The sequence below is a fragment of the Abramis brama genome (assembly GCF_963993115.1).
Source record: "Abramis brama genome assembly, chromosome: 19".
Classification (NCBI taxonomy): Eukaryota; Metazoa; Chordata; class Actinopteri; order Cypriniformes; family Leuciscidae; genus Abramis; species Abramis brama.
Window position 1 is genome coordinate 34236422 of NC_139981.1, and position 25341 is coordinate 34261762.

Consider the following 25341-nt stretch of genomic DNA (forward strand, 5'->3'; position numbering starts at 1 on the left):
CAGAGCATTAAACATATGAAATGGTTTTATGGTACTTTATCCCTGTTAGAGTTAGACCGCAGCGGTGGGACTCGAGGATCAAAAGACTGAGATATTCTGAATTGTGCCTAATTCCACAATACCTACATTAAATTAAACGGCTTACTCTTAAACTTGCTAAAATATCCAACTGCCATTAATGTCAAGACAGAAACACGGAAGCAATGTTGCAAGTAACTCAGAATGTATTTATTAAAGATATAAAGAAGAATGTCCCGGAGAAACAGGATTGTGACGCAGGGACTTCGATGGTCAGATGTACAGATGAGTGCAGAGACGAGGTGCGCTGGTGAAGGTGAAGACAAACTCTTGACACGAACCAATCCACAGGAACACCGAACAGAGAACCTCATACAACGATCTGACAAGTGAGAGGAGAAAACTGTGAGCATATATAGGAGAGTAGATTGGCTGCAGCTGGCGTGAGTGAGTGAAATCAGCTGGAGACTGATCAGAGCTGAATGGGTCGGTCACGCCCATCCACACACACACACCCACACACATATAACAACATAACACGAGACAAGAAGGAAAACTTGCCAACTTTACTCAACTGACAAAGTTAGCCAACGATCAGGTGTGAAACACATAAACTGATCACTTACAAATCAAAACTCAATCTTCTGATGATCAACTAATATTTTCACCCTTGTATTTCTGTTTATTTTGTAAATATATACTGAATATACATACAAGTTGTCAGCTTTATTTCGATCACTTTACACAATACAGATTCACAATAGAAACACATTGAGATTCTGCTGTAAAGCAGCTCTAACAGGCAAACAGTGCCATTACTCAGCTCGACAGTGCTGATTCAGTTCAGTTCTATAACTGTAAAAGTTCATCAGTTTTACACGCACTGTTTATACAGTGTATTTCTGCACATACATGTGTGTGTGACAAACACACTGAACAAGCAAAAGACACGAGAGAGTGTTTTACATCCGTCACATCTGTGTGTAGTTTGGTGTGTATGTGGATAATCAGAGTTACTACACAAAAACATCATCTTTAGAAGAGTTAAAATAGTTCTGATTGTAGTGTTTGATTTGCAAAAGATGTGTGACATTTTGCATATTGTGCGTATGTGTTTTATGGTTTTGTGTAGAGTTTAGAGAAAAGGAGCCATCGTTTGAGTAATTGTGTGTAAGCATTTTTAAAAAACTATAATGTGGGAAATGTTATGGACATGTTATCATGTTCATGTTTATCATTGTTTTTACGTCCCATCCTTGTTGCCCATACAGTAAAAACATTTTACTTTTATCCATATTATATAAACTATTTTCAATCAATGGGACATTGAAACACAGGTAGGACCTACTTCCAAAATCAATGCTTATCATATAGAAATAATATATAATACACCAAACTCCGTGTCAGCATACAGTACGGCTTGCAATCTCTCAAGTGTCGTATTGGAGGCGAAGCTTCGCAGCAGCTCTAATTATTTCATTAATATACTATTTCTGCTTTGATTATCACCGAGTGGTGCTTCGTGTGGCTTATTAAAGTGGGATTTGTCAGTGTGCCGTACAGGATCTCATTCTGCCTGACTGAATAAAGACAAAAAAATTAGTTTTGAAATGTTTTTTGTCTGTTTATAAACAGGACATACAACAAATGTTTAGTGCTTGCATAGGAAATGCCAGGAAATGTTTTAAACATGTTATAAGAAGCGCTACTGGTGTTTGGTTTGGAAAGTACCTGTGTACGTGACTTTTCTTATGATGGAGAATCGTTCATGAGTGACTGCAGCTTACAACAGAGGTCAAGGAAACCACAGAAGAAGAAGAAGTTGTGAGAAGACGGAAGCATTCTCTGTAACTGAGTTAGTTTGACTGCGACTCTTGTCTTACAGACGGTGTAATAAGAGCTTCAGACACTCCCTGCACTGACCGTGAAGAAGACCTGATAGCCTCACTGCTGGTTTGTGCTGATTTATTTAGCTTTAACTAAATTTACTTGCTGATTTAGTTAGTTTACATTAGTTTACTGCTTATTATTGTAAATAATAATAATAATAATTTCTTATGTTTTCACTCTCAAGATTTACCAGATAAGCTTTTCACTTCCATTTGAAGTGACTCCGTGTTTAAACAGATATTGTGTGCTTGGCAAATAAGTGATTGAATGATTGACAGCTTATTGAGGAGCCAAAACCAAACAGAAAGAAAATGAGTGACAGAGGTATGTTCATTTACAAGTACAGTACTGTATAAAACCTAGATATAATCAGACACATACTGTAAATAATTTTTTAAAATATCAATAAAAAAATGACATTTGTTTCTTCACAGTACCTCTAATTTCAAATGAAGATAATGATAATGATAATGATTCATCAGGTAAGATTCAGTTGTTTCACATTTCTTCACATCACACATTTTCAGATCATTTTATTGAAAGCTGCTGTTCATCACATTATGTTTTATAAAAACAATTTTTTTTAAAGTTTTTTATTTTTTATTTTTAGTTATAGCTACTTTTTGTTAGTTTGTAGTTTTATAAGGCTAGCTTGGTTGATGCTTAACTACTTTTAATTATGAGTAGCTTGGGAAAGCAGTTTCAAAGTATTTTTGCTTTGCACTGCATATGTGTGTGTATGGGCCCTATCTTGCACCCAGCGCAATTGACTTTGTACACCGACGCATGTATCATTCCTATTTTGCACCCGACGCACAGCTGACTTTTCCCTCCACAGACGCACGTCAAATCAAATCAAATCAAATCAAATCAAGTATATTTGTATAGCGCTTTTCACAATACAGATTGTATCAAAGCAGCTTCACAGTATTAAAATAAAATAATACAACAAAGTTTGTTTCTAGTGGAATTTATTGATTGATAGAATAAAATTAAATATCCCCAAAATATCCCCAACTGAGCAAGCCAAAGGCAACAGTGGCAAGGAACCGAAAAAACTCCATCAAGTGGCCTAATGGTGTCCTAAAACTCCATCAAGTGACCTAATGGAGAAAAAAAAAACCTTGGGAGAACCCAGGCTCAGTCGGGGGCCAGTTCTCCTCTGGCATTTATGAACTAGAGGCTGGATTGTAGTTTGAAACTGTGAGATTAACAATATTATATGAATGCCTGGCTGAAAAGATGCGTCTTTAATCTAGTTTTAAACTGGGAGAGTGAGTCCGAGCAACGAACAGTATCAGGAAGACTATTCCAGAGTTTTGGAGCCAAATGTGAAAATGCTCTCCCTCCTTTGGTTGATCTGGATATCCTAGGTATGACCAAAAGCCTTGAATTTATTGATCTTAAAGAGCGCGATGGATTATAGGGTGATAGAAGATCCGTTAAATAGACTGGAGCTAAGCCGTTTAGGGCTTTATAAGTCAGTAGCAATACCTTATAATTAATACAGAACTTTATAGGTAGCCAATGTAGTGATGATAAAATCGGTGTTATATGATCATATTTTCTTGATCTAGTAAGAACTCTAGCGGCTGCATTTTGGACTAACTGTAGCTTGTTTATTGAGGATGCAGGACAACCTGCTAATAAAGCATTACAGTAATCTAGTCTCGAGGTCATGAATGCATGAACTAACTTTTCTGCATCAGAAACTGATAGCATATTACGTAGCTTAGCAATGTTTCTAAGGTGGAAAAAGGCTGTTTTTGTAACATACGAAATATGATTTTCAAAAGACAGGTTACAATCGAGTATAACACCCAGGTCTTTTACTGTAGAGGATAAAGTAACAGGACATCCTACGATGTCAAAGTTGTATTGTGAGAGGTTTTGTGGGCGGTTTTTTGAACCGATAAGTATTACCTCTGTCTTGTCTGGATTTAATAATAGAAAATTACGCGTCATCCAATCTTTTATATCTTTAACACACTCTGTCAATTTGGATAATTTAGAGTTTTCATCCGGCCGTGATGAAATATATATTTGAGTGTCATCAGCATAACAATGGAAACTAATTCCATGTTTCCTTATAATATTTCCAAGTGGCAGCATATATATTGAGAATAACAGAGGGCCCAACACAGATCCCTGCGGCACTCCATAGTTTACTGGAATTATAATCGATTTTTCTCCATTTAAATAGACAAAATGGTAGCGGTCTGATAAGTATGATCTAAACCAGCTTAATGCTTGTCCTTGAACACCAGTATAATTTTGTAGTCGATCTAAGAGTATTGTATGATCTATAGTATCGAACGCAGCACTTAGATCAAGTAAAACTAGTATTGAGATGCAGCCTTGGTCAGAAGCTAAGAGTAAATCATTTGTGATTTTAACGAGCGCAGTTTCAGTGCTATGGTGCGGCCTGAATCCTGACTGAAACTTTTCATAGATATCATTTTCTTGCAAGAAAGAGCCCAGTTGAGTGGACACAACTTTTTCTAGTAATTTAGACATAAAAGGTAGATTTGAAATGGGTCTATAATTTGCTAGATTATGCGGGTCTAATTGTGGTTTCTTAATGAGAGGTTTTATCACTGCCAGTTTAAATGTTCTTGGAACATGACCTAAAGATAAAGACGAGTTAATAATATTGAGGAGAGGCTCTTCCACTACAGGTAACACTTCTTTCAGTAGTTTAGTTGGTATAGGATCTAATAAACATGTTGTTGTTTTAGATGAAGTGATAAGTTTATTTAACTCTTTTTGTTCTATAGTTGTAAAGCACTGTAATTGTTCTTGCGGGGGGAAAATTGAGGCTGAATTATAAGGTGCGATTGAGGATTGAACGTTTACAATTGTGGTTCTGATGTTTTCTATTTTCTCAGTGAAGAAGTTCATGAAATCATTACTACTAAACTGTAACGGGATATTTTGTTCAGGTGACGTCTGTTTATTTGTTAGTCTAGCCACGGTGTTAAATAAAAACCTAGGATTGTTTTGGTTGTTTTCTATTAGTTTGCGGAGATGCTCAGCCCTGGCCGCTTTTAGGGCCTTTTTATAACGTGACATACTGTCTTTCCACGCGATTCTAAAGACCTCTAAATTAGTTTGTTTCCATTTACGCTCTAAATTACGGGTTTCTCTCTTTAGAACATGCGTAGTATTATTGTACCATGGTGCTTTAATTTTCTCTGTGACCTTTTTTAATCTAACGGGTGCAACAACATCCAATGTTCTAGAGAGAATGGTGCTCATAGTGCTAGTTAGTTCTTCTAGTTCATCTGTTTGTTTGGGTTCAGGCAGCAGCTGAGACAGATCAGACAAGCAACTCGAGAAATTATCTATGGTGGATGGAAGGATTGTTCTGCCTGGTCGAAAACGCGGCGCCGCATGACATATTACAGCAGTACGTAATATGCAAGTTACCAAGTAATGGTCAGTGACATCATCACTTTGTGGAATGATATCTATATCGGTTGGATCGGTTCCATATGATATAATTAAATCGAGTGTGTGATTAAGACGATGAGTTGGTCCGGTGACGTTTTGTTTGACCCCAAAGGAATTTAATAAATCTATAAACGCAGCCCCTAACGCATCATTTGGATTATCTACGTGTATGTTAAAATCTCCAACAATTAATGCTTTATCTACATTGACCAATAGATCTGAGAGAAAATCTGCAAACTCTTTTAGGAAATCAGCGTAAGGCCCAGGCGGTCTATATACGGTAGCCAAGGCTAGAGATAATATGGATTTTTTTCTAACATCTAAGAGCGTAACATTTAGTACAAGTATTTCAAACGAAATAAACTTATAACCCGTTTTCTGAGTAACATTGAGAATATCTCTATAGACCGCTGCAACACCGCCGCCACGACCAATCAGACGGGGTTCGTGCTTATAGGAGTATCCTGCTGGGGTAGACTCATTTAGACCGAAATAATCATTAGGTTTAAGCCAAGTTTCAGTAAGGCAAAGTACATCGAAGCTATTATCCGTGACTATTTCATTTACAATAACTGCCTTAGGTGTGAGTGATCTAATGTTTAGAAGACCTAGCTTTAGAAATTGTTTTTGGTTACTAATAGCAACATTTTCTGGTTTAATAACAATTAGATTTTTTCTAGATCCTGCAGTAGATTTATTATTTGATCTCACTAAACGAGGAATAGACACAGTTTCTATGCAATGTTCTACACTATTTATATCAGTTAATTTGGTGCAGCAGAGACTATGATTTGAACTTTTGGTTACTAGTCAAAAGGTATTTAACATTTTGGAGATGTTATCTGACAGAAGATCCGATCCGAATCTGCTTGGGTGTAAGCCATCAGCACGGTAAAGCCTAGGACGCTCCCAAAACAGATTCCAATTATTTACAAAGAGCAGTTTCTGCTCATTGCACCATGATATTAATCATTCATTTAGCGCGAATAATCTACTAAACTTTTCATGACCTAGTCGGTACGTGGGAAGCGGTCCTGACACAATGATCGTTATATCAGGCAATATACCCTAACGTCGGTTAACTAAGAAATACACTTGCGCTCCCCGGGGGCGGTTCAGCGCAAAGAGGAGGCGTGTTCCGGCTCAAACGTTCCCTCATGCTATTTTGCAGGTTTAGAAAACAATTCCGCCACTGGCCGAAAAAAAACTGTTTAAAGTCAGTGGCACGTTGCGCATGTTATTCATACGCTATATTAAGGGCCATAATCAATGTAGCGTGTGTTCAACGCGCATACACTTTAGTTCTCTCATCTACACACAGACGCAGCAGTTATCATTTTTGCAAATCATACATTATTACGATAGATAGATAGATAGATAGATAGATAGTTTATTATAAAAGCATACATCTAGCTTACACATTTACCCAAATTATCGTACGCCTGTTTAACCGAAGTTAATTTGGGTGTGTTTCTCCATCCCCAATGTCACTTCTCTGTGTTTTACGGCCCTGATGAGAACGTCGGTCTCCTCGGCTGTGAACCGCTCCTGGCGTGTGTCTGGCAAATCCGCCGTTATAATAGGAATCCGCTATAGAACAAGCGCGCCTGCTCTTAAAGGGAATGTGAGATGACGCTCTGATTGGTTTATTTCACGTTACGACCAAACCACACCTATGAGTAATGAAGCTACTTCAGACCAACACATTTTAGATTTGCGTCGGGCACAAGAGTCATTTATCCCGCCGGTATAATAGCAACAGCGCCCGAGACCCGCCCACAAAGTTACTTACGTTTTGCGCTTGATACTTGCGTTTCAAATCGTTAAAATAGGGCCCTATGTGTATTTTGACATTTATTTCTGAAAGCGCTCAGCATTTGACATTTGCTATTTGATCAAATGTAGCTTGCATCTGTCACAACTGATATGCAATGTCATTTTAGGAAGAAAATCCTCTGCTGTGAGACAGAAGCCACTGAATCATGGGAGGATACAGCAATGGACAGAAGACAGAACTACAAGTATATATTTCACATTTATTGATTTAGCAGAGACTTATCCAAAGGACCTTACAAATGAGGAACATCACAAGCATGTCATATGAGGCATCCATATTCACAGTACACAAAGTTGAAAGTAAAAGTTAGATAGATAGATTAGAAGTGAAATGCTTAAAAGATTAAAAAGATGTCTTTTTAATAAAGTGACAATAAGTGACTTTATTTATGGTTATGTTATAGTTAAATGCATTCTAAAGGGACACTTATAGGGACATTCTCAAACACTTAAGTTGAAAAACGCTTAACGTGGCTTAATGTACAGTAATAAGGCAGTGGCATTAACAGACCAAACTCAGTAAACACCAAACTAATAAAGCATAATGTATACAGAATGTGTACAGAAAAGCAGATGAGCCCAGAATATGAACACAACACCTTTAATTACACGTTAAGCGTTCCCTTACGAGAACGGTTCTCTCGTACTGCGTTGCAAACGCTATGGGGAAACTCCTTTTCTCGAGAAAATTGAAGCCTTTATTTTAAAACGCATTGCAGCTGCACAGCAAGAGCATCATAGCTCATCTGAGCGAGCTGATTGGCTGTGCTGCAGCAACTGCACGAACCTATGGCGAGTCAGCAGAGGCATGCGGAGCGCTTGGCACCTTGCCAGCCTTGAGCGTGGCAAAATAGGCATGGCTGAAGGGTATAAATTCAGAGAAAACTCGCTATATGACAGATTTAATCTCCTTCAGCTCAAGCTGTTTCTCACCTCGTTTCGCTGACCTCTCCAGATTAAGAAGCCTTCTCGTCGTCGAGCAGCCCTTCAGTGGAACAGCTTCAGCGCCTGGCATTTCCTCGCCCAGCTGATCATTTCCCTGTGGCATCCGACGAGATATCCTTTTACGCTTTCATCTAAAAGAGCAGAGCGCATTGTTACAAATGCCGCTCCCCATCTGCGAATCCTGCGGGATTCCCCTTCACGTGTCGGATAGACACACCCAGTGTGCTGTCTGCCTCGGTCCTGAGCAGGTCGAGGCAGCACTCACTAAAGGCGGCTGCCTTTCCTGTAACAGTATGCCGGTCTCAGCACTTCGATCCAGACTCGCTCTCGCTACGTCAGAGAGCGAGCCCGCCCATCTTCCATCCCCGGCGCCCATCGAGCACCGAAGGAAAAGCGGCGCGAGCAGAGGATCCATGAGCGTGGTGATCTGAGCGCGTGCACACCGGGTCCGTCCCCGCGTGCCTCGCCCACACCTTCTGACTCTCCGCGGACCCCGCCCCTCCCTCTCATGCTGAACGGATCGACACCAGAACGAGTATTGACGCCGAGCTTCTCCGTGTCGTCACTCGCGCTGTCGACGAGCTGGGACTCGACTGGCTTTCCCCAGAAGAGCCTGCTAGAAGCCGCCTTGACGAATGGTTCTTGCCGGGGCGCCAGCAGCGTGCCGCTCCATTTTTTCCTGAGGTCCACAACGAGCTCACTAAATCCTGGCGCGCGCCCTTTTCAGCGCAAACACGCTCTTCTGCCTCTGCCATGCTCTCATCTGTTGACAGCGCTGAGAAGAAGGTCTATGTGAAGCTCCTGCCACTCGAGGAAGCGGTCACCGCTCATTTGTGCCCTCCCACTGCAGGCAGCAAGCAGAGTCGTTCTTAGTCCCCGTCTAAGCCCTGCTGGACTACTTCCGCTATGGCCGGCTGCGCATATGTCGCCGCTGGTCAAGCCGCCTCTGCACTACACACCATGGCGATCCTCCAGGTTTTCCAAGGTAAGCTTCTCCATGCTATGGATGAGTCAGGACCCGATCCGGACGCCTTCAAGGACCTTCGCAGTGCTATGGACCTAGCACTGCGAGCCACGAAGACCACTGCCCAGGCCATCGGCCGCAACATGGCCAGCCTGGTGGTTTTGGAGCGCCACTTGTGACTGAACCTGACTGAGATCAGGGACGTGGACAGGACCGCCTTCCTCGACTCACCAGTCTCCACGACAGGTCTCTTCGGCCCTTTCATCAGCGGCTTTGCAGAGCGCTTCACCGAGGCTCAGAAGGCTTCCAGTGCTATGAAGCACTTCTTGCCCAAGCACTCCAGTTCGGCTTCATGGCGCCCCAAGAGCATGCCGCAACCAGAGAAACCAGCGCCACAGGTCTATCAGCCCCCGCCCAGCGGCTGAGACCGGCCAACGTTACAAGCCAGCAAAGCGCTACCCGCTCCCTAAGCGCCAGGGCCTTCGGCCAAAGCTCACGCTGGACCATGAGCCTAAGAAGCTGTCCTAGCTGATGGAAAGAGGGGTCCATGTCCCGCTGCGGCCGGACCACCCCCGAAGATCGCTCGAGTACCTTTCACAGCCCCGTCTTCAGTTCAAGCAGTTGGAGTTGTGTTAAATGCAGAACATGGGCCCGTCATTTGTCATGCACCCCTGCACTCAAACGCTGTTTTAACCGCGACCCACACAGAGCACAAATCGAGCAAATTTCCTCACTTAAACCTCTGTCAGGTCGAGCCCCTGAGTCTGGCATTGAAGTCCAAGGCATTGATGCTTGCTTACAGATCTATCACAGGCCTTGCTCCCTTCTACTTTCACTCACTCCTACGAGCCTACATCCCTACCAGAAGCCTACGATCTGTCAACGAGCGATGACTCGTGGTTCCATCACAGAGAGCCACAAAATCACTTTCCAGAACATTCTCATTCACAGTTCCATGCTGGTGGAATGCTCTCCCCACCCTCATCCGGAATAAAGAATCCCTGACAACATTCAAAAGACAGCTGAAAACCCATCTCTTCCGTGAGCATTTTTGTATTTTGAGCACTTCTTGCATTGTTTTTACCTCTTCACGATGACTCGCTTAATTTAGTCCTAATTTGTAAGTCGCTTTGGACAAAAGCGTCTGCTAAATGTCTAAATGTAAAATGTCTTCAGCGGCCTCTGACTTTGAGGAGCTCATAGGCGATGTGTTTAGTAGTTCTCTCCCTCCGAGCGTACAGGAGAAACACACTTCTCTGTCGTACAATGAGCTGTAGACAAGCTGGGACTAGAATGGGAGTGCGAGCCCGCGCAACCTCAGGCCCAGTCGAAACTGGCAGATCGATATTTGGCCAGCCCAGCTTAGCCGCTTAAGCCTCTCCCCTTCTTCCAAGACCTCTACCACGAGGTTTCGAAGTCTTGGAAGCTGCCATTTTTGGTACGCATTACTAACCCCGCTGCCGCTGATTTCGCCACGGTTTCTAAAATGGCAATGCCGGCCATTGAAGAAACGCATGCGGCCCATTTCGCCCCGACTTCAGCTCCAGCTTGGAAGTCACGGCCCTTGCTGCCATCCAAACCGCGCAGGATTACTTCCACTTTGGTTGGAAAATCGTACATGGCCACTGGACAGGCAGCAGCTTCTCTTCACTCAATGGCTGTACTCCAGACTTATCAAGCACAGCTACTTAAAGAGCTAGACGAAGGGGAAGGTATGACACCAGAGGCTGTTAAGGACCTCAGACGGGCTTCTGACTTGGTGCTTAGAGCTACCAAGCACACTGCCCTTGGCTCACCTTTGGCTCACTCTTCAAGGACAAAACCTTCATGCTGGATGCCCCCATATATAAAGACGGCCTATCTGGCAAGTCCATGACCACTGTGGTGGAAAATTTTCAGGCAGCGAAACAGCAATCTGCTGTTTATCGCCAGCTCATCCCACTCAGGTCTAGGGAGACCGAGACTGACCCAGGAGTGGCCCAGAACCAGACTTTACGCCTTCCCACCGATTCGGTTACTCTCTGCGGTTCTTCTCAGAGTGAGAATGGCCATGGTGAGACATCTGTTGTTTGTGGTCCCGTTTTGGCCCACTCAGATATGATTCCTCAGACCTGGTCAGTCTGTTGTGGTCAGTCAGTCAGAAGTTGTGAGCGTGACCCCTGAGCGGGGGTACACAATAATGCATTCCAGTCTCTCAGCTGAGATTACAGACACTATGCTTAATTCTAGGGCCCCTTCTACGAGGCGCCTGTATGCTTTTAAATGGAGGCTGTTTGTCTCTTGGTACGGCCAACACAACCTGGACCCATGCAGTTCCTTGCCTTGTGAATTCAATACTGGAGTTCCTACAGAGTCGTTTTTCAGACCCTGCCACACTTAAGGTTTATGTGGCAGCTATATCTGCTGAGCATGTGCCCTTGGGAGGTGTTTCTGTAGGACGTCACCCCCTGGTTTCTCTTTTTCTGCAAGGGACTAGACAGCTTAGGCCTTTCCATCCTGTATGAATTCCCTTTTGGGATTTAGCTTTCTGGAAGGGCTGGTGAATCAGCCGATCAAGCCATTCGAGCCATTTAGTGGCTCTATCCTCTCTCAAGAGAATAGGGGATCTGCAGGCTCTTTCTATCAGCCTTCCTTGTATGGACTTTGCCCCAGGGTTGGTTAAAGTCTTGTTGCGACCTAGGACAGGGTATGTTCCTAAGGTCGCTCCGACCCCTTTTTGTTCCCAGCAAAGCGTTGGCTATTGGCCAATCAAATTGGCGTGATGGTATAAGGGCTTCATACATTCGTCACACTGAAGGTGTTCCCATAGCGACCGCTATTGCAGTGTCTCATTCCCTCCTCTGGGAACCAGGGTTACATACGTAACAAGACGTTTTCCTCCTAGAAATCCGTCATAAAGAAAATGCTTAATGTTACTTTATGTATGTGTAGACTTCAAAATTGAGCTTTTCCTCATTACGGTTGAATCACGGAAGCTACACCAGTTATTTTGCCAAGAGATCTCTTAAGTATTATTTTTATGTGTCAGCACAGGAGAGATACAGGCATAGAAGAGGAAGGTTACAGGCGAGGGGGTCTTCATTCAAGATTTCTGTGTTCCCCATTTCTCTGTCCTCACTCCCCATCTCTTCCCCCTCACCCCCTCTCATGCCAGCTCAATGTGTTTCTCTGGGGTCCTACACTAAGGATTTGAGCTTATATACAGCGGGGAAAATAAGTATTGAACACGTCATCATTTTTCTCAGTAAATATATTTCCAAAGGTGCTATTGACATGAAATTTTCACCAGATGTTGGTAACAACCAAAGTAAGCCATACACACAAAGAAACAAACAAAAATAAGTTCAGAAATTAAGTTATGTGTAATAATGTGAAATGACACAGGGAAAAAGTATTGAACACATGAAGAAAGGGAGGCGCAAAAAGGCATGGAAAGCCAAGACAACTGCTGAAAACTTACAGTAATTAAAAAGCAATCCAGCCCCCTGTCAGTGGAAATTAATAACAGCTGGTTCAGTCCCAAATGATGGCCTACAAAAAGGTCTCATTGCCAAGGTGTCACACAAGACACATCTCATGATGGGTAAAAGCAAAGAGCTGTCTCAAGACTTTCGCAACCTAATTGTTGCAACACATAATGATGGCATTGGTTATAGGCGCCATTCTAAGCTTCTGAATGGTCCAGTGAGCACTTTTGGGGCCATAATACGGAAGTGGAAAGACAATAATTTCACCATAAATTTGCCTCGACCAGTGCTCCTCGCAAGATTTCTGATAGAGGAGTGAAAAGAATAATCAGAAGAGTTGTCCAAGAGCCAAAGATCACTTGTGGAGAGCTTCAAAAAGACCTGCAGATAGCAGGTACTGTTGTCTCAAAGAAAACAGTAAGTAATGCACTCCACCGCCATGGCCTGTATGCACGCTCACCACGCAAGACTCCATTACTGAAGAAAAGCATGTTGAAGCTCATTTAAAGTTTGCTGCACAACATTTGGAAAAGCCAGTGAAATACTGGGAGAATATAGTGTGGTCACATGAGAGCAAAATTGAACTGTTTGGATGCCATAATACACACCATATTTGGAGGAGAAATGGCAGTGCACATTACCCTAAAAAACACCATACAACTTGGTGTTGGCTCTTGGACAACTCTTCTGATTATTCTTTTCACTCCTCTATCAGAAATCTTGCGAGGAGCACTGGTCGAGTCAAATTTATGGTGAAATTGTCTTTCCACTTCCGTATTATGGCCCCAAAAGTGCTCACTGGACCATTCAGAAGCTTAGAATGGCGCCTATAACCAATGCCATCATTATGTTTTGCAACAATTAGGTTGCGAAGGTCTTGAGACAGCTCTTTGCTTTTACCCATCATGAGATGTGTCTTGGCAATGAGACCTTTTTGTAGGCCATCATTTGGGACTGAACCAGCTGTTATTAATTTCCACTGACAGGGGGCTGGATTGCTTTTTAATTACTGTAAGTTTTCAGCAGTTGTCTTGGCTTTCCATGCCTTTTTGCGCCTCCCTTTCTTCATGTGTTCAATACTTTTTCCCTGTGTCATTTCACATTATTACACATAACTTAATTTCTGAACTTATTTTTGTTTGTTTCTTTGTATGTATGGCTTAAGACGCGTTTCCACCGAAATTACCCGGAACAATTTGTCCCAGGAACTTTTTTCCCAGGAACTTTTTCGCCCCAGACCGGTTGCTTTCTGCGTTTACACCGCGGTCTAAAGTACCGGGAAGGTAAACTGCGCGCAACTGCTCCTCCCAGTCTGCGACGGACAGTAATCAGTTTTGAGCACCACATTTATAATAAGTATGGAGGAGATTCAAACTGTGCTGAAGTTATGTATTGGTTTACTAACGAGGTAATTAACAAAACAAAATAGACGAGCACTGATACGTGTTCAGAAAACTCGTATGTGTATAAAATTAGACAACGTATGTTATCAGTTATTGTAAGATGCCTGGGACGAACGCGCAAAAATTTCCTCTTTCGCAAATATGCTTAAAAAAAGCCTGAACCCCGTCTATCAATCATAAATAGTGACAGTCTTGTAAATAGTTGTTTGTTACTAACCTCAAAGCGCTATTTCAATCTTGTTATAGTAAATTTATAACATGGTTTGGAGTGCCTTGCAATAGATGACAATGTGTAAACATAATGACTTAATAATAAAAGCTGTGGCAGAAAAGAGACGAGCATTGATAAAGCGTGTTCAGTAAGCTCGTAATGCTAACGTTAGATATAAAATATGTATCAGCGGACATTGACCGTGAGATGGCTGGGACGAACGCGCAGAAAGTTTCCTCTTCCACAAAATAAAGCCTGAAACTCGTCGCCAGTCCACCAGTTTTTTTATTAAATTCCATATTTGCAGACAGACAACTCTTACTGCATGAAGCCACGACACGAACCGCAATAGATTTATCGGAGGGGGAAATATTTACCCGGAACTTAATTTAGACCCTGGTTGCTGCGGTGTAAACACATCGAGTACCAGCCCAAAGTTCCTAGTTCCTGGGGAAAGTTCCTGCGGTGGAAACGCGGCTTTACTTTGGTTGTTACCAACATCTGGTGAAAATTTCATGTCAATAGCACCTTTGGAATTATATTTACTGAGAAAAATGATGACGTGTTCAATACTTATTTTCCCCGCTGTACACCAATGAAGACCTTACAAGTTCCTTGTAAGTTAGAAAAACGTTGCTAATGTTTAAAATGGAACGTATATCTCACGCTTACACATGGCCCAATCCACTTTCCATATAAAGAAAACTGTCCTTTAGTGTATACATTCGTGGTACATATGCATCAGTGGAAAATATTTCTTTCCTTATAAAGAACAGGCCAACTGTACAACAGTTGATGTACACATCATCATTGGAAAACCTTTGCATCAGTGGGACATATGTTGCATTAACTTTACAAAATACATTATACAAATTATTATGAAAATTAATAAAGGAAAATAATACTGAAAATAATATTAAACAGTGAAATTTTTGTCTTCAGTAAGACTGATAATAAGACTATTCTGTATGCTCTATGGGGTATGTTGTCACACTTCACTTCCATTCTTTCAGGGTTAATAAAGAAAGAATTATGCACTGTATGTAATGAAACAAAACCACATAATTGTACTACACGTGTGAAATGAATGTGGGAAAAATAAATTCTCTGAACCCTAAGTGGATTTACACAAACTGAGAAAGTCAGAAAGGTTGTTTCCCGCTCTACTACGCACAGCTTTTTAACAAGTTTATTTAAAACTTCAGATCTCATTTTTAATTTATATTTGTAATTATTTTTAAATGCTCTATTCAGTCCCAAATATTATAATCTGATTCACAGGATCAGCTTCATCTGAACTCAGGATTGTTCTTCTGGGTAAAACTGGTTCAGGAAAGAGTGCGACTGGAAACACCATCTTAGGTCGAGAGTGTTTTAAGGAGAAAACTGCACTAGTGTCAGTTACTAACACCTGTGAGAGTGGAGAAGTAACGATTGATGAGAAGAGCATCTCAGTCATCGACACTCCAGGCCTGTTTGATACGTCAATGACAGTGGAGAAACTGAAGGAGGAAATAGTGAAGTGTGTCTACATGTCTGTTCCTGGTCCTCATGTGTTTCTGATAGTCATCAGACTGGATGTGAGATTTACAGAAGAAGAGAAAAACACTGTGAAATGGATTCAGGAGAACTTTGGAGAAGAAGCTGCACGTTACACCATCATTCTGTTGACTCACGCTGATGCACTAAAGGGTAACCTATTAGATGAGCAAATCAGAGAAAGTGATGATCTCCAGGCTCTTATTGGTAAGTGTGGAGGCAGATTTCACTCATTCAACAATGAGATCAAGGAAAACTGCTCTCAGGTCACTGAACTGCTGGAGAAGATTGAGAAGATGGTGGAAGTGAACGGAGGACAGCACTACAGTAATGAGATGTACAAGGCCGCTCAGAGCAGGATTAAAAAAAGAGCACAGTTCTGTAAGTGTCTTTGACTTTCTGTGTTTTCAAGACATAACTCTTACGAAAATATTTTCCCATATATTTGATCAGTATATTAAATGGTTTGAATATAGTCCTATCTGTTTCATTTCATACCGGTGTGTGGATCTTTACTTTGTTACCTATACTCTATTGATTCCATTTAATTTAGTCTACATGTGAATTATAGTCCATATTTTTTGGTTTTTGTGACTGTAGTCAGTCCACAAGATTTGACGCATATCTTCTGATCTTGAATTCAAGACTAGCAGTTCATAGTTTCCAATTTCCAAGTCAACAAAGAATCCCATTTCGTTCAGTCTTCTTATATCATAATCCTCTTGTGCAACAAAATCATCTCTTGAAAAGTTTTTTGTTGAGTACTTAAAAATGCCACACAATGAACACACAAGGTTAACCAAGGGAATTAACAAAACACACCTGGGGAGACTAATCAATATGAAAAACTACAAATCATGGCACCAGACAGGAAATAAAAGTTCTCACAAAAGACAGAGGAACACAGGCTGGGATCATGACAACATCGTGGCTGCTTACAATGTTAAAAGCTCTATTTGCCTTGCACAAAACTTTACTTGTGCAATTACACAAAACAGAACATTAAAGCTTAAAATCATTTTTAAAGTAAGAAAAATGTTGTTTGGAGTTTCACATTTTATGAATGTGAAACTTTCCCATTAAATGGATAGTTCACCCAAAAATTAAAATTAGCCCATGATTTACTCACCCTCAAGCCACAGGTGTATATGACATTCTTCATTCAGACGAACACAATCAAGAGTTATATTAAAAAATGTCCTGGCTCTTCCAAGCTTTATAATGGGAGTGAATGGCTGTTTCTGTTTTGTAAAAAATAAAAGAGCATCTATCCATCGTAAAAGTGCATCTATCCATCATAAAAGTGCATCTATCCATCATAAAAGTGTATCTATCCATGATAAAAGTGCATTACTTTGATGGACTTTTAAAACAAAAAACAATTCACTCCCATTATAAAGCTTGGAAGAGTCAGGAGATTTTTGTATGTATGCAATGGAAAAATTATCCCAGCACGTTTTACTGTATCCACTGTTCGACTAATGCACATCTCCAAACACAGAAGGGGGGGGGGGGGGGGGTGTGGGGGGGGGGGGATGTATTGTAGTATCAATACACTACATTGTTCTAATGTAGTGATTTGAGACTCTTATTTTGTAACATTTTTCTATTCTCAATAAATATTTTATATATAAACTGATATCTGTAAAATGTAGATATTCCTCCTTTTTTAGGGGGATTGCATCCATTACAACATCAAATTCTTTAGGTTTAACTCTTAAATTTATTAAAAAATTCTGTTAATAAATTTCTATCATTGTTTAAAAGCTGACTAAGTATTATAATATCGTTTTCAAACCAGTAATTTAAAAAAGAAATATTTATTTTTGTATAGGATGTCTTTGTTGCTCCAAATATAATATCTCCTTGGTGAAAAGTTATGCTTGCAGGCCAGCGTCCATGAGAGCTTGTTTATGAAACTTCAGTGGTATTTTTTCATGTGAATAATTACACTTAATAATAAAAATGAGAGGTCACCCAATTGCTTGAATAGGTAGTTTGGAAAGGAGTTCCCTTTCGTGGTCACTACGAGTTACGTCAGTGACGATGAAAGGGGTTTCGCTTAGAAAGCCTCTCACCTTCGAGTATACAAAACGAGCCAATGGCAAGAAAATGCCATGGGTCTGTGGAATTTGCATAGCGTAAGTCCGCCCCACGTCATGGGTATATAAGGCAACGCTGGCAACATGCTGATATGTTTTCGCTTCGGAGCCAAGAGTTTTCTTCACTCCTACAAGCCATTCTGAATCATCTTCACTCTACAAGACGAGCGGCTCTTCAGTTTTGGTGTGACGGCGCGTTCCGGCGAGATCGCATTGCCTGCTGCTGATCTGTGCAGTGATCTGCCGACAGTGTGTGTGTTTCTTCCTGGGCGCTTCAGCACTCTGTTGAGCTCTTTCCAGACATGCACACGGCACGTCTTTTTCAAGACGGCTCGCCCGTGTATTTACTGGATGTGGGCACGTGATTCATCTGCCTAACGGTCATGAGCGCTGTTTCGTGTGTTGGGCTTAATCACGCTCGGCAGCGCTCGTGGATGAGTCATGTTTTCATTGTGGGAACATGACCATCGCGATGTTTATAGATCAAGATTCAATGATCTCTGTGTGAGAGTCCGGTTGGTTGGAGTGGTGCCGCCATCCCCCCGAGCGCTGTAGGCTTAATGATTGGTTCCTGGGCACGTGTTGCTCTACAGCACTCGCCCCAGTGCCTTTCTCCCAGACGTGCATCAGGACACCTCCGGCTCGCGAGAGTCCCCGTGACTTATCGCGGCCTGCAGGCGTCCTCTGCCTTCGCTACACTCGATCGCGTGGCGATCATGGGCTGTATGTTCTCTGCCACTATCGTGGCACAGGCATGCAGTGCTGTGTGTCGCCTTCGAGGCAGTGCTGACCCGGGAGTTCTGTCAGACCAGGCCGCCGTGGAACGCTGGTCCTTCCCTGGCCAACACTGACAGAATGCGAAACTCGACCACGCCCCCACGCAGGGACGCTATGCCTCCCATGTCCGGGCTGGTCGATCCGCCACGCACACTACTGACCTTGCTCTACGGGTGACATCGGTACCTGCGTGATCCCTGGGCCAGGTGATATCCACAAGTGTGGTCCAGGAATGGGCTCAGCCAGGTTGATGTGAGGGGGTCTGAGAATTCATTTCCTCAGCTCCCCCATGTCCCAGGCTGGGCTCCTCAGCGGTGTGGTTGAGGACTGTACCCTCAGTCAGACCTCACCCCGTGGACGAACCTCAGTTTTCTACGGGCCGGAGTGCCCTTAGAACGAGTTTCTCGGCATGTTGTTGTATCAACAGATGCGTCCTCCATGGGCTGGGGCGCCATGTGCAATGGACATGCTGCCGCAGGCTCCTGGACAGGACCCCAGCACCTTTGGCATGTCAATTGCCTTGAGTTGCTGGCTGTACGTCTCGCCCTGCACTGCTTCCATACGTCGCTCAGGGGTCAGCACGTACTAGTCCGATCAGACAATACCGCGACAGTAGCGTACATCAACCGACAAGGTGATCTGCACTCCCGCCATATGTCGCAACTCGCCCACCACCTCCTCATATGGAGTCAGAAGCATCTGAGGTCGCTTTGAGCCATTTATATCCCAGGAGACCTGATCCGGCCTCTCCCTGGAGAATGGAGACTCCATCCCCAGTCGGTTCAGCTGATTTGGGATCAGTTCAGGGACGCACAGGTAGATCTGTTTGCCTCCCACGACTCGTCCCACTGCGACCTGTTTTATTCCCTGACGAAGGGCACGCTTGGCACGGATGCGCTGGCGCACAGCTGGCGCGTTTCCCCCAGTGAGCCTTCTTGCGCAGACCTTGCGCTAGATCAGGGAGGACGAGGAGCAGGTCATTTTGGTTGCCCCGTATTGGCACAACCGGACCTGGTTCCCCGAACTAGTACTCCTCGCGAACAGCACCTCCCTGGCCAATTCCCCTGAGGAAGGACCTGCTTTCTCAGGGACGGGGCACCCTATGGCACCCTCGTCCCGATCTTTGGAACCTCCACGTGTGGCTCCTGGATGGGACGAGGCAGGTTTGAGTACCCTACCACCAGCGGTGGTGGCTACCATCACTTCCGCTAGAGCATCGTCCACGAGACATGCCTGTATGTTGCTGCCATTGCCGCACATCATGATACACTTGAAGGTAAGTCTCTGGGAAAGCACGACCTGATCATCAGGTTCCTGAGAGGAGCGAGGAGACTGAATCCTCCTCGCCCTCCTCTCATTCCCTCTTGGGACCTCTCAGTGGTACTAACTGCCCTGCAGAGTGCTTCCTTTGACCCTCTGCAATCAGTGGAGCTTAAGTTCCTGTAAATTAAGACAGCGCTCCTGGTTGCATTGGCCTCTATCAAGAGGGTAGGGGACCTGCAGGCATTTTCGGTTGACGAAGCGTGCCTGGAATTCGGGCCGGCTAACTCTCACGTGATTCTGAGACCCCGGCCTGGATATGTGCCCAAGTTTCCCACCACACCCTTTCGAGACCAGGTGGTGAACCTGCAAGCGCTGCCCTCGGAGGAGGCAGACCCAGCCTTGGCACTGCTCTGTCCAGTACACGCCCTCCATGCTTACGTGTTTCAGGACCTCAGACCAGCTCTTTGTCTGTTATGGTTGGAAGCTGAAGGGAAAGGCTCTCTCCAAGCAAAGGTTGTCTCACTGGATAGTGGACGCCATTGCTTTGGCATACCAGCAGCAAGGTCGACCATGCCCCCTTGGTGTGACGGCCCACTCCACTCGGAGTGTGGCCTCCTCTTGGGCTCTAGCGCATGGCGCCTCGCTAACAGACATCTGCAGAGCTGCAGGCTGGGCGACACCTAACACATTCGCGAGATTCTACAATCTCCAAGTGGAGCCAGTTTCTTCTCATGTACTCGCCGGTACTAGTCTTCACTTGCTCGCCATTCCTCTCCATGGATGGGATATGTGCGATATTTTCCTCAGGTGAGCCTAATAAGCCCTGAGTCTCCTCCAGCACTGTCGACGTCAACACCAGAGTTATGCCACCGGCAGCTTTCGCGCTTGGCGCCTCCATATGCATGGTTCCCCCTCTGGGCGACCCCCACATGTGTATTTCCACTGTAAGCCTCTCTGAGCATGTGTCTTTCCCTTGGCAAGACACCTTGCCACCCCTGGGGTTGAAATATTCCACCTGCGGCTTGACATATGCTCCAGTGATACTCCATATGCAGCCCCTCTGGGTCATATGTGTATTCCAAGTCCCCCCCCTTCGGGTTGGGCATGATTGCATATTTCCACTGAGATATGCTTCCCAGTGTACCTTGATATTCCTGTGTTAAGTAGGAGTCCTTTGTCCGTGCTAGTCTCACGACAGGGAGCTCAGACTTACGCAGGGCACTGGAAGACAGCCGAGGTGGCGTGATTAGATTGGGAACCCCATTCGTCGTCACTGACGTAACTCCTAGTGACCACGAAAGGGAACGTCTCGGTTACGTATGTAACCCTCATTCCCTGAGTAGGGAACAGAGACGTTACGTCTCCCTGCCACTTCCGCTGTACCGCTGGAACGCCGGAGTTCAGTCTCGGCTCCTCAGCAAAGAAACATATCTGCATGTTGCCGGCGTACTTCCTTATATACCCACGACGTGGGGCGGACTTACGCTATGCAAATTCCGCAGACCCATGGCATTTTCTTGCCATTGGCTCATTTTGTATACTCGAAGGTGAGAGGCTTTCTAAGCGAAACCCCATTCGTCGTCACTGACGTAACGTCTCCGTTCCCTACTTAGGGAACGAGGGTTACATACGTAACCGAGACGTTCCTAATTCATATGCGTCAATAACTTTTCACATCAATATCAATATAATATCAATCAATATCTTGATTGTAATTTTTTATTTGAAATTGTGATTGACAGGGTCTAGGAAACCTCGGATTGTGCTGCTGGGTAAAACTGGATCTGGAAAGAGCAGTACAAGAAAAATCATTGAGGGTCGAGAGTGTTTTGAGAGGAGAAGTTCACCACATTCTGCTACTGAAACCTGTGAGCTTCATGAAGCACATGTGGGCGGAAAGAGCATGAAAATAATCGACACTCCAGGACTTATTGGTGCATTAAAGAAGAAGATGAAGGATGAAAGAGAGAAGTTTGTCTTCATGTCTGCTCCTGGTCCTCATGTGTTTCTGCTGGTCATCAAACTGGATACGAGATTCACAGATGAAGAGAAAAACATAAAGGAATGGATTCAGAAGAACATTGGAGAAGATGCTTTACATCACACCATCATTCTGTTCACTGACGCTGATCAACTGAAGGGTAAATCAATAGATCAGTATATCCGTGAGAGAGGGTTCCTACGGTCACTGATCGACAGCTGCGGTGGCAGATTCATCTCATTCAACCAGCAGAAGCAGGTCACAGAACTGCTGGAGAAGATTGAAAACATGGCAGAGGAAAATAGATGGAGTTACTACACAAATGAGAAGTTTCAAGAAATTATAAAAAAAGATAATGATTATAAAGAAATGAAAGCAGTGGTAGCTGGCATTGCAGCAAAAGCTGGATCAGGAGCTGGAGCAGGACTCTTGGTCACAGGAGGCGTCGTCCTGGGAGTAACAGAGATGGTCTTCCTTCCAGCAATACTGATTGTAGGAGGAGGTGTAGCGTTAGCTTCTGCAGTCGTATTTTGGAAGCTACTTAAGAAACAGGATTAATGTGCTTTTGTAAGCTATACTGTTGTGATTCCCAGTGACTGTGCATGAATCTATTGCACATAAGAGGAGAATAAGATCAGCATTTGTACAGTTTCATTAATGTAGTTGTGTAGTTCTTCATTTCCAGCTAAGAACGGCTGTCTCGTGTCTGTCATCCTTCTCAGTCTTCTTTCTTTCAGTTAATTTAGTAATGTACTGTCCAAATACTGTGCTGAGATATACAAAGAGGTTTAGGCCATTTTGATCTGCATGGAGGATTGGATCTGACATTATTATTTTATTATATTATTATTTCTTATAAAATTCTTATTAAAAGTTTTGCAAAATTATGTGTGATAAGGATAAGTGATGTCGGTAAGGATGTTGATGGCCTCCTCATAGAACAGGGATATCGTCTATACCAGGGGTTTGGGGGGGGTTAAAAGTTTCTTTTCTTTTTAAAAGAAAGAAACTTTTAAAATAGAAGCTTACCAAACAAGTCATCATCATCATCCATATCTATCATTGCCTGTCAGTCGCGTTTCCATTATTACAGATTTGCGCAAATGTTTTGCGCTATTATTATCTATCTTTTTTAATCCGTAATTGAAAAAACGAAAAATGAACGGTTGTTGTCTTTTTGAAAAGCAAAGTTGAACACCAAATTTTTTATTTGAAACACCAACTGCTGCGCAAAAAAAGTAAATATCGACGAATTTTCAGATTTTTGTTTATGACTTTTTGCCACGTTTTTAAACATTGATTGTTTTATTTTATTTTACAAAAGCACAACGTTTTATTGTTATTATGAGTTTACATAAATAAAAGTAGTTGCGAATAATGTATTATTATTTTCTGTATGACCAGAAATTAGATAAAAATTTGAAGGTAATGGAAACGCAGCTATTAATATGATTGTCATTAAGTCACACTGAATATTGATTACTTGGTCAACATACCCTTTTAAATTGCCATGGGATTTGTGGTGCTGTTTTTGGTTGGCCACGATTCCTCTGATGTCCGGCTCCATCTCCGTCGTTGTGATACGAAGGACAGCATGTAGATGGCCATCTGTCAGCCTGGATCTCAGCTTGGATTTGTTGATGGCCATGGTGGAGAAGGTCTTCTCACAGATGTATGTGCTTCCGAATAAAGATACCATTCTGACAGCATGCTGGCGAAGTGCAGGGTATGTGGATGGGGAAAGTCCTTTGTAGAACTCGATGCCATTCTTGTCACGATATGCTGCTCTGGCCTCTGCGCTCTCCTGCAGGTCGATGAGCTCAAACTGCATTTCTGCAGGCTCTTCCTCAGGCACACATGAGAAAGGATTTTGGAAAAGGTTGAATGCCTTCTCGTGGTCCCTGAAATCGGAGAAGCGGTGGTCGAATTCCTCTCTGAGTTTTTTTATGAGTTTATGGTTCTTTTCTGAACGCAGCTGACGTAAAACTTGACTCCCATCTGTGTCTGTGTCATCTACGAGCGACTTACAGGCAGGAAAATGAGTGAGATCTCCCTTTCTGAGCTGTCCCTGCAGCAGTTCAAGTTTTCGCTGGAAAGCTTTGACGTTGTCAAATAGTGTGGAAATGAGCTTCCATTGGCCTTGCAGCTTCAGATTAAGATCGCTGAGACAATTATTCATGTCAGCAAGGAACGCTAGGTCACATAGCCATTTAGTGTCACTTAACTCTGTCACATATTGTCCTTTTGACTCCATGAACTCTTTTATTTCTTTTCTCAAGTTAAAAAAACGTTTCAGTGTGGCACCTCTGCTCAGCCACCTGACGGCAGTGAAGTATATGACGTCCCCAAAATCTGCCTCTGACTGCGCCAAAAAAGCCTTAAATTGGCGGTGATTCAGACCTCTGGACTTCAGGAAATTAACGGTCTTCACAACTATGTCCATGACGTTTCATTTCAAGCGTCTGAACAGCGAGGGCTTCCTGGTGTATTATACAGTGGTATCTGACTAGTTTCTCACCTCCGTTGTTGACCACTTTCTCAGAGAGCAGCGACACGGCACCTGCTCTACTCCCGACCATTGCCGGTGCTCCATCTGTTGTGACACCGACCATAGATGCTAGGTTCACTTTGTATGCATCGAGACTGCGACACACAGCATCACAAATGTCGACTCCCTTTGTTGTGTCTTTCATACTCTCCACGCTTAGCAGCTCCTCGCCAATGTCAAAGTTCTCAGTGACTGTACGGATGAAAATCAGCAATTGCGCTGCGTCGGAAATATCCATGCTTTCATCCAGTGCAATGGAAAAAGCTCCCTTTCCTAGCCCCTCCACACGTTTTTCCAGTTGCTCTTTCAGATCACTGGCCAGATCTTCGATTCGTCGTGTGACTGTGTCATTCGACAAACTAATGTCACGGAACTTTGTTTTTTGCTCTGGACATAAAATGTCGGCCACTTTCAACATGCAGTCTCGCACAAATTCTCTGTCACTAAACGGCTTGCTCCGTTTAGCTATTTCTTGAGCTACAACGTAGCTAGCCTGTGTTACAGCTTCACCGGTTTTAGCCAAATTTGTGAAAACTGACTGCTGTGCAGTGTTAGCCTCTTTTAAATTGTTCAAGCTTACTGGTGCGCTCCTTGCCACTGAATTTATCGTAGGTTTTATGTTTGGTATCATAATGGCGTTTTATATTGAAGTCCTTGCGCATTGCAATTACCTTCTTGCAGATCAGGCAAACGACTTTATCCGACCCGTGAGGTTCGACAAAGTAATCGTTTGTCCATTTATCTTGAAACTGCCTTTTCTCCTCGCTAACATGACGTTTTTTTTTCTCGAAGGGCCAGGCTCCCGCTCTGGCTCTCGCTCCATAATCTCCATCTACAGACAACCGTTCTGTTGATGGCCTTCTGGGAGTGAGGTCAAGTGCGATCGGTCGGACCACACCTGTAATTACCGCTTATGCCTATAGATGCCGCTAAACACCACTAAA

At 43.4% G+C, this 25341-nt stretch overlaps 1 protein-coding gene across 1 annotated transcript; it reads left to right on the forward strand.

Annotated features, from left to right (window-relative positions):
* The first annotated feature begins 1826 nt into the window (after nucleotides 1-1826).
* Nucleotides 1827-22553, forward strand: LOC311070266 (GTPase IMAP family member 8-like). The gene is made up of 6 exons (XM_084094050.1): nucleotides 1827-1971; nucleotides 2093-2232; nucleotides 2343-2390; nucleotides 7305-7382; nucleotides 15469-16107; nucleotides 21611-22553. Exons 2-6 carry the CDS (start codon nucleotides 2220-2222, stop codon nucleotides 22405-22407), a joined length of 1575 nt encoding a protein of 524 aa, XP_083950176.1. The 5' UTR covers nucleotides 1827-1971; nucleotides 2093-2219; the 3' UTR covers nucleotides 22408-22553.
* Nucleotides 22554-25341: the final 2788 nt, after the last annotated feature.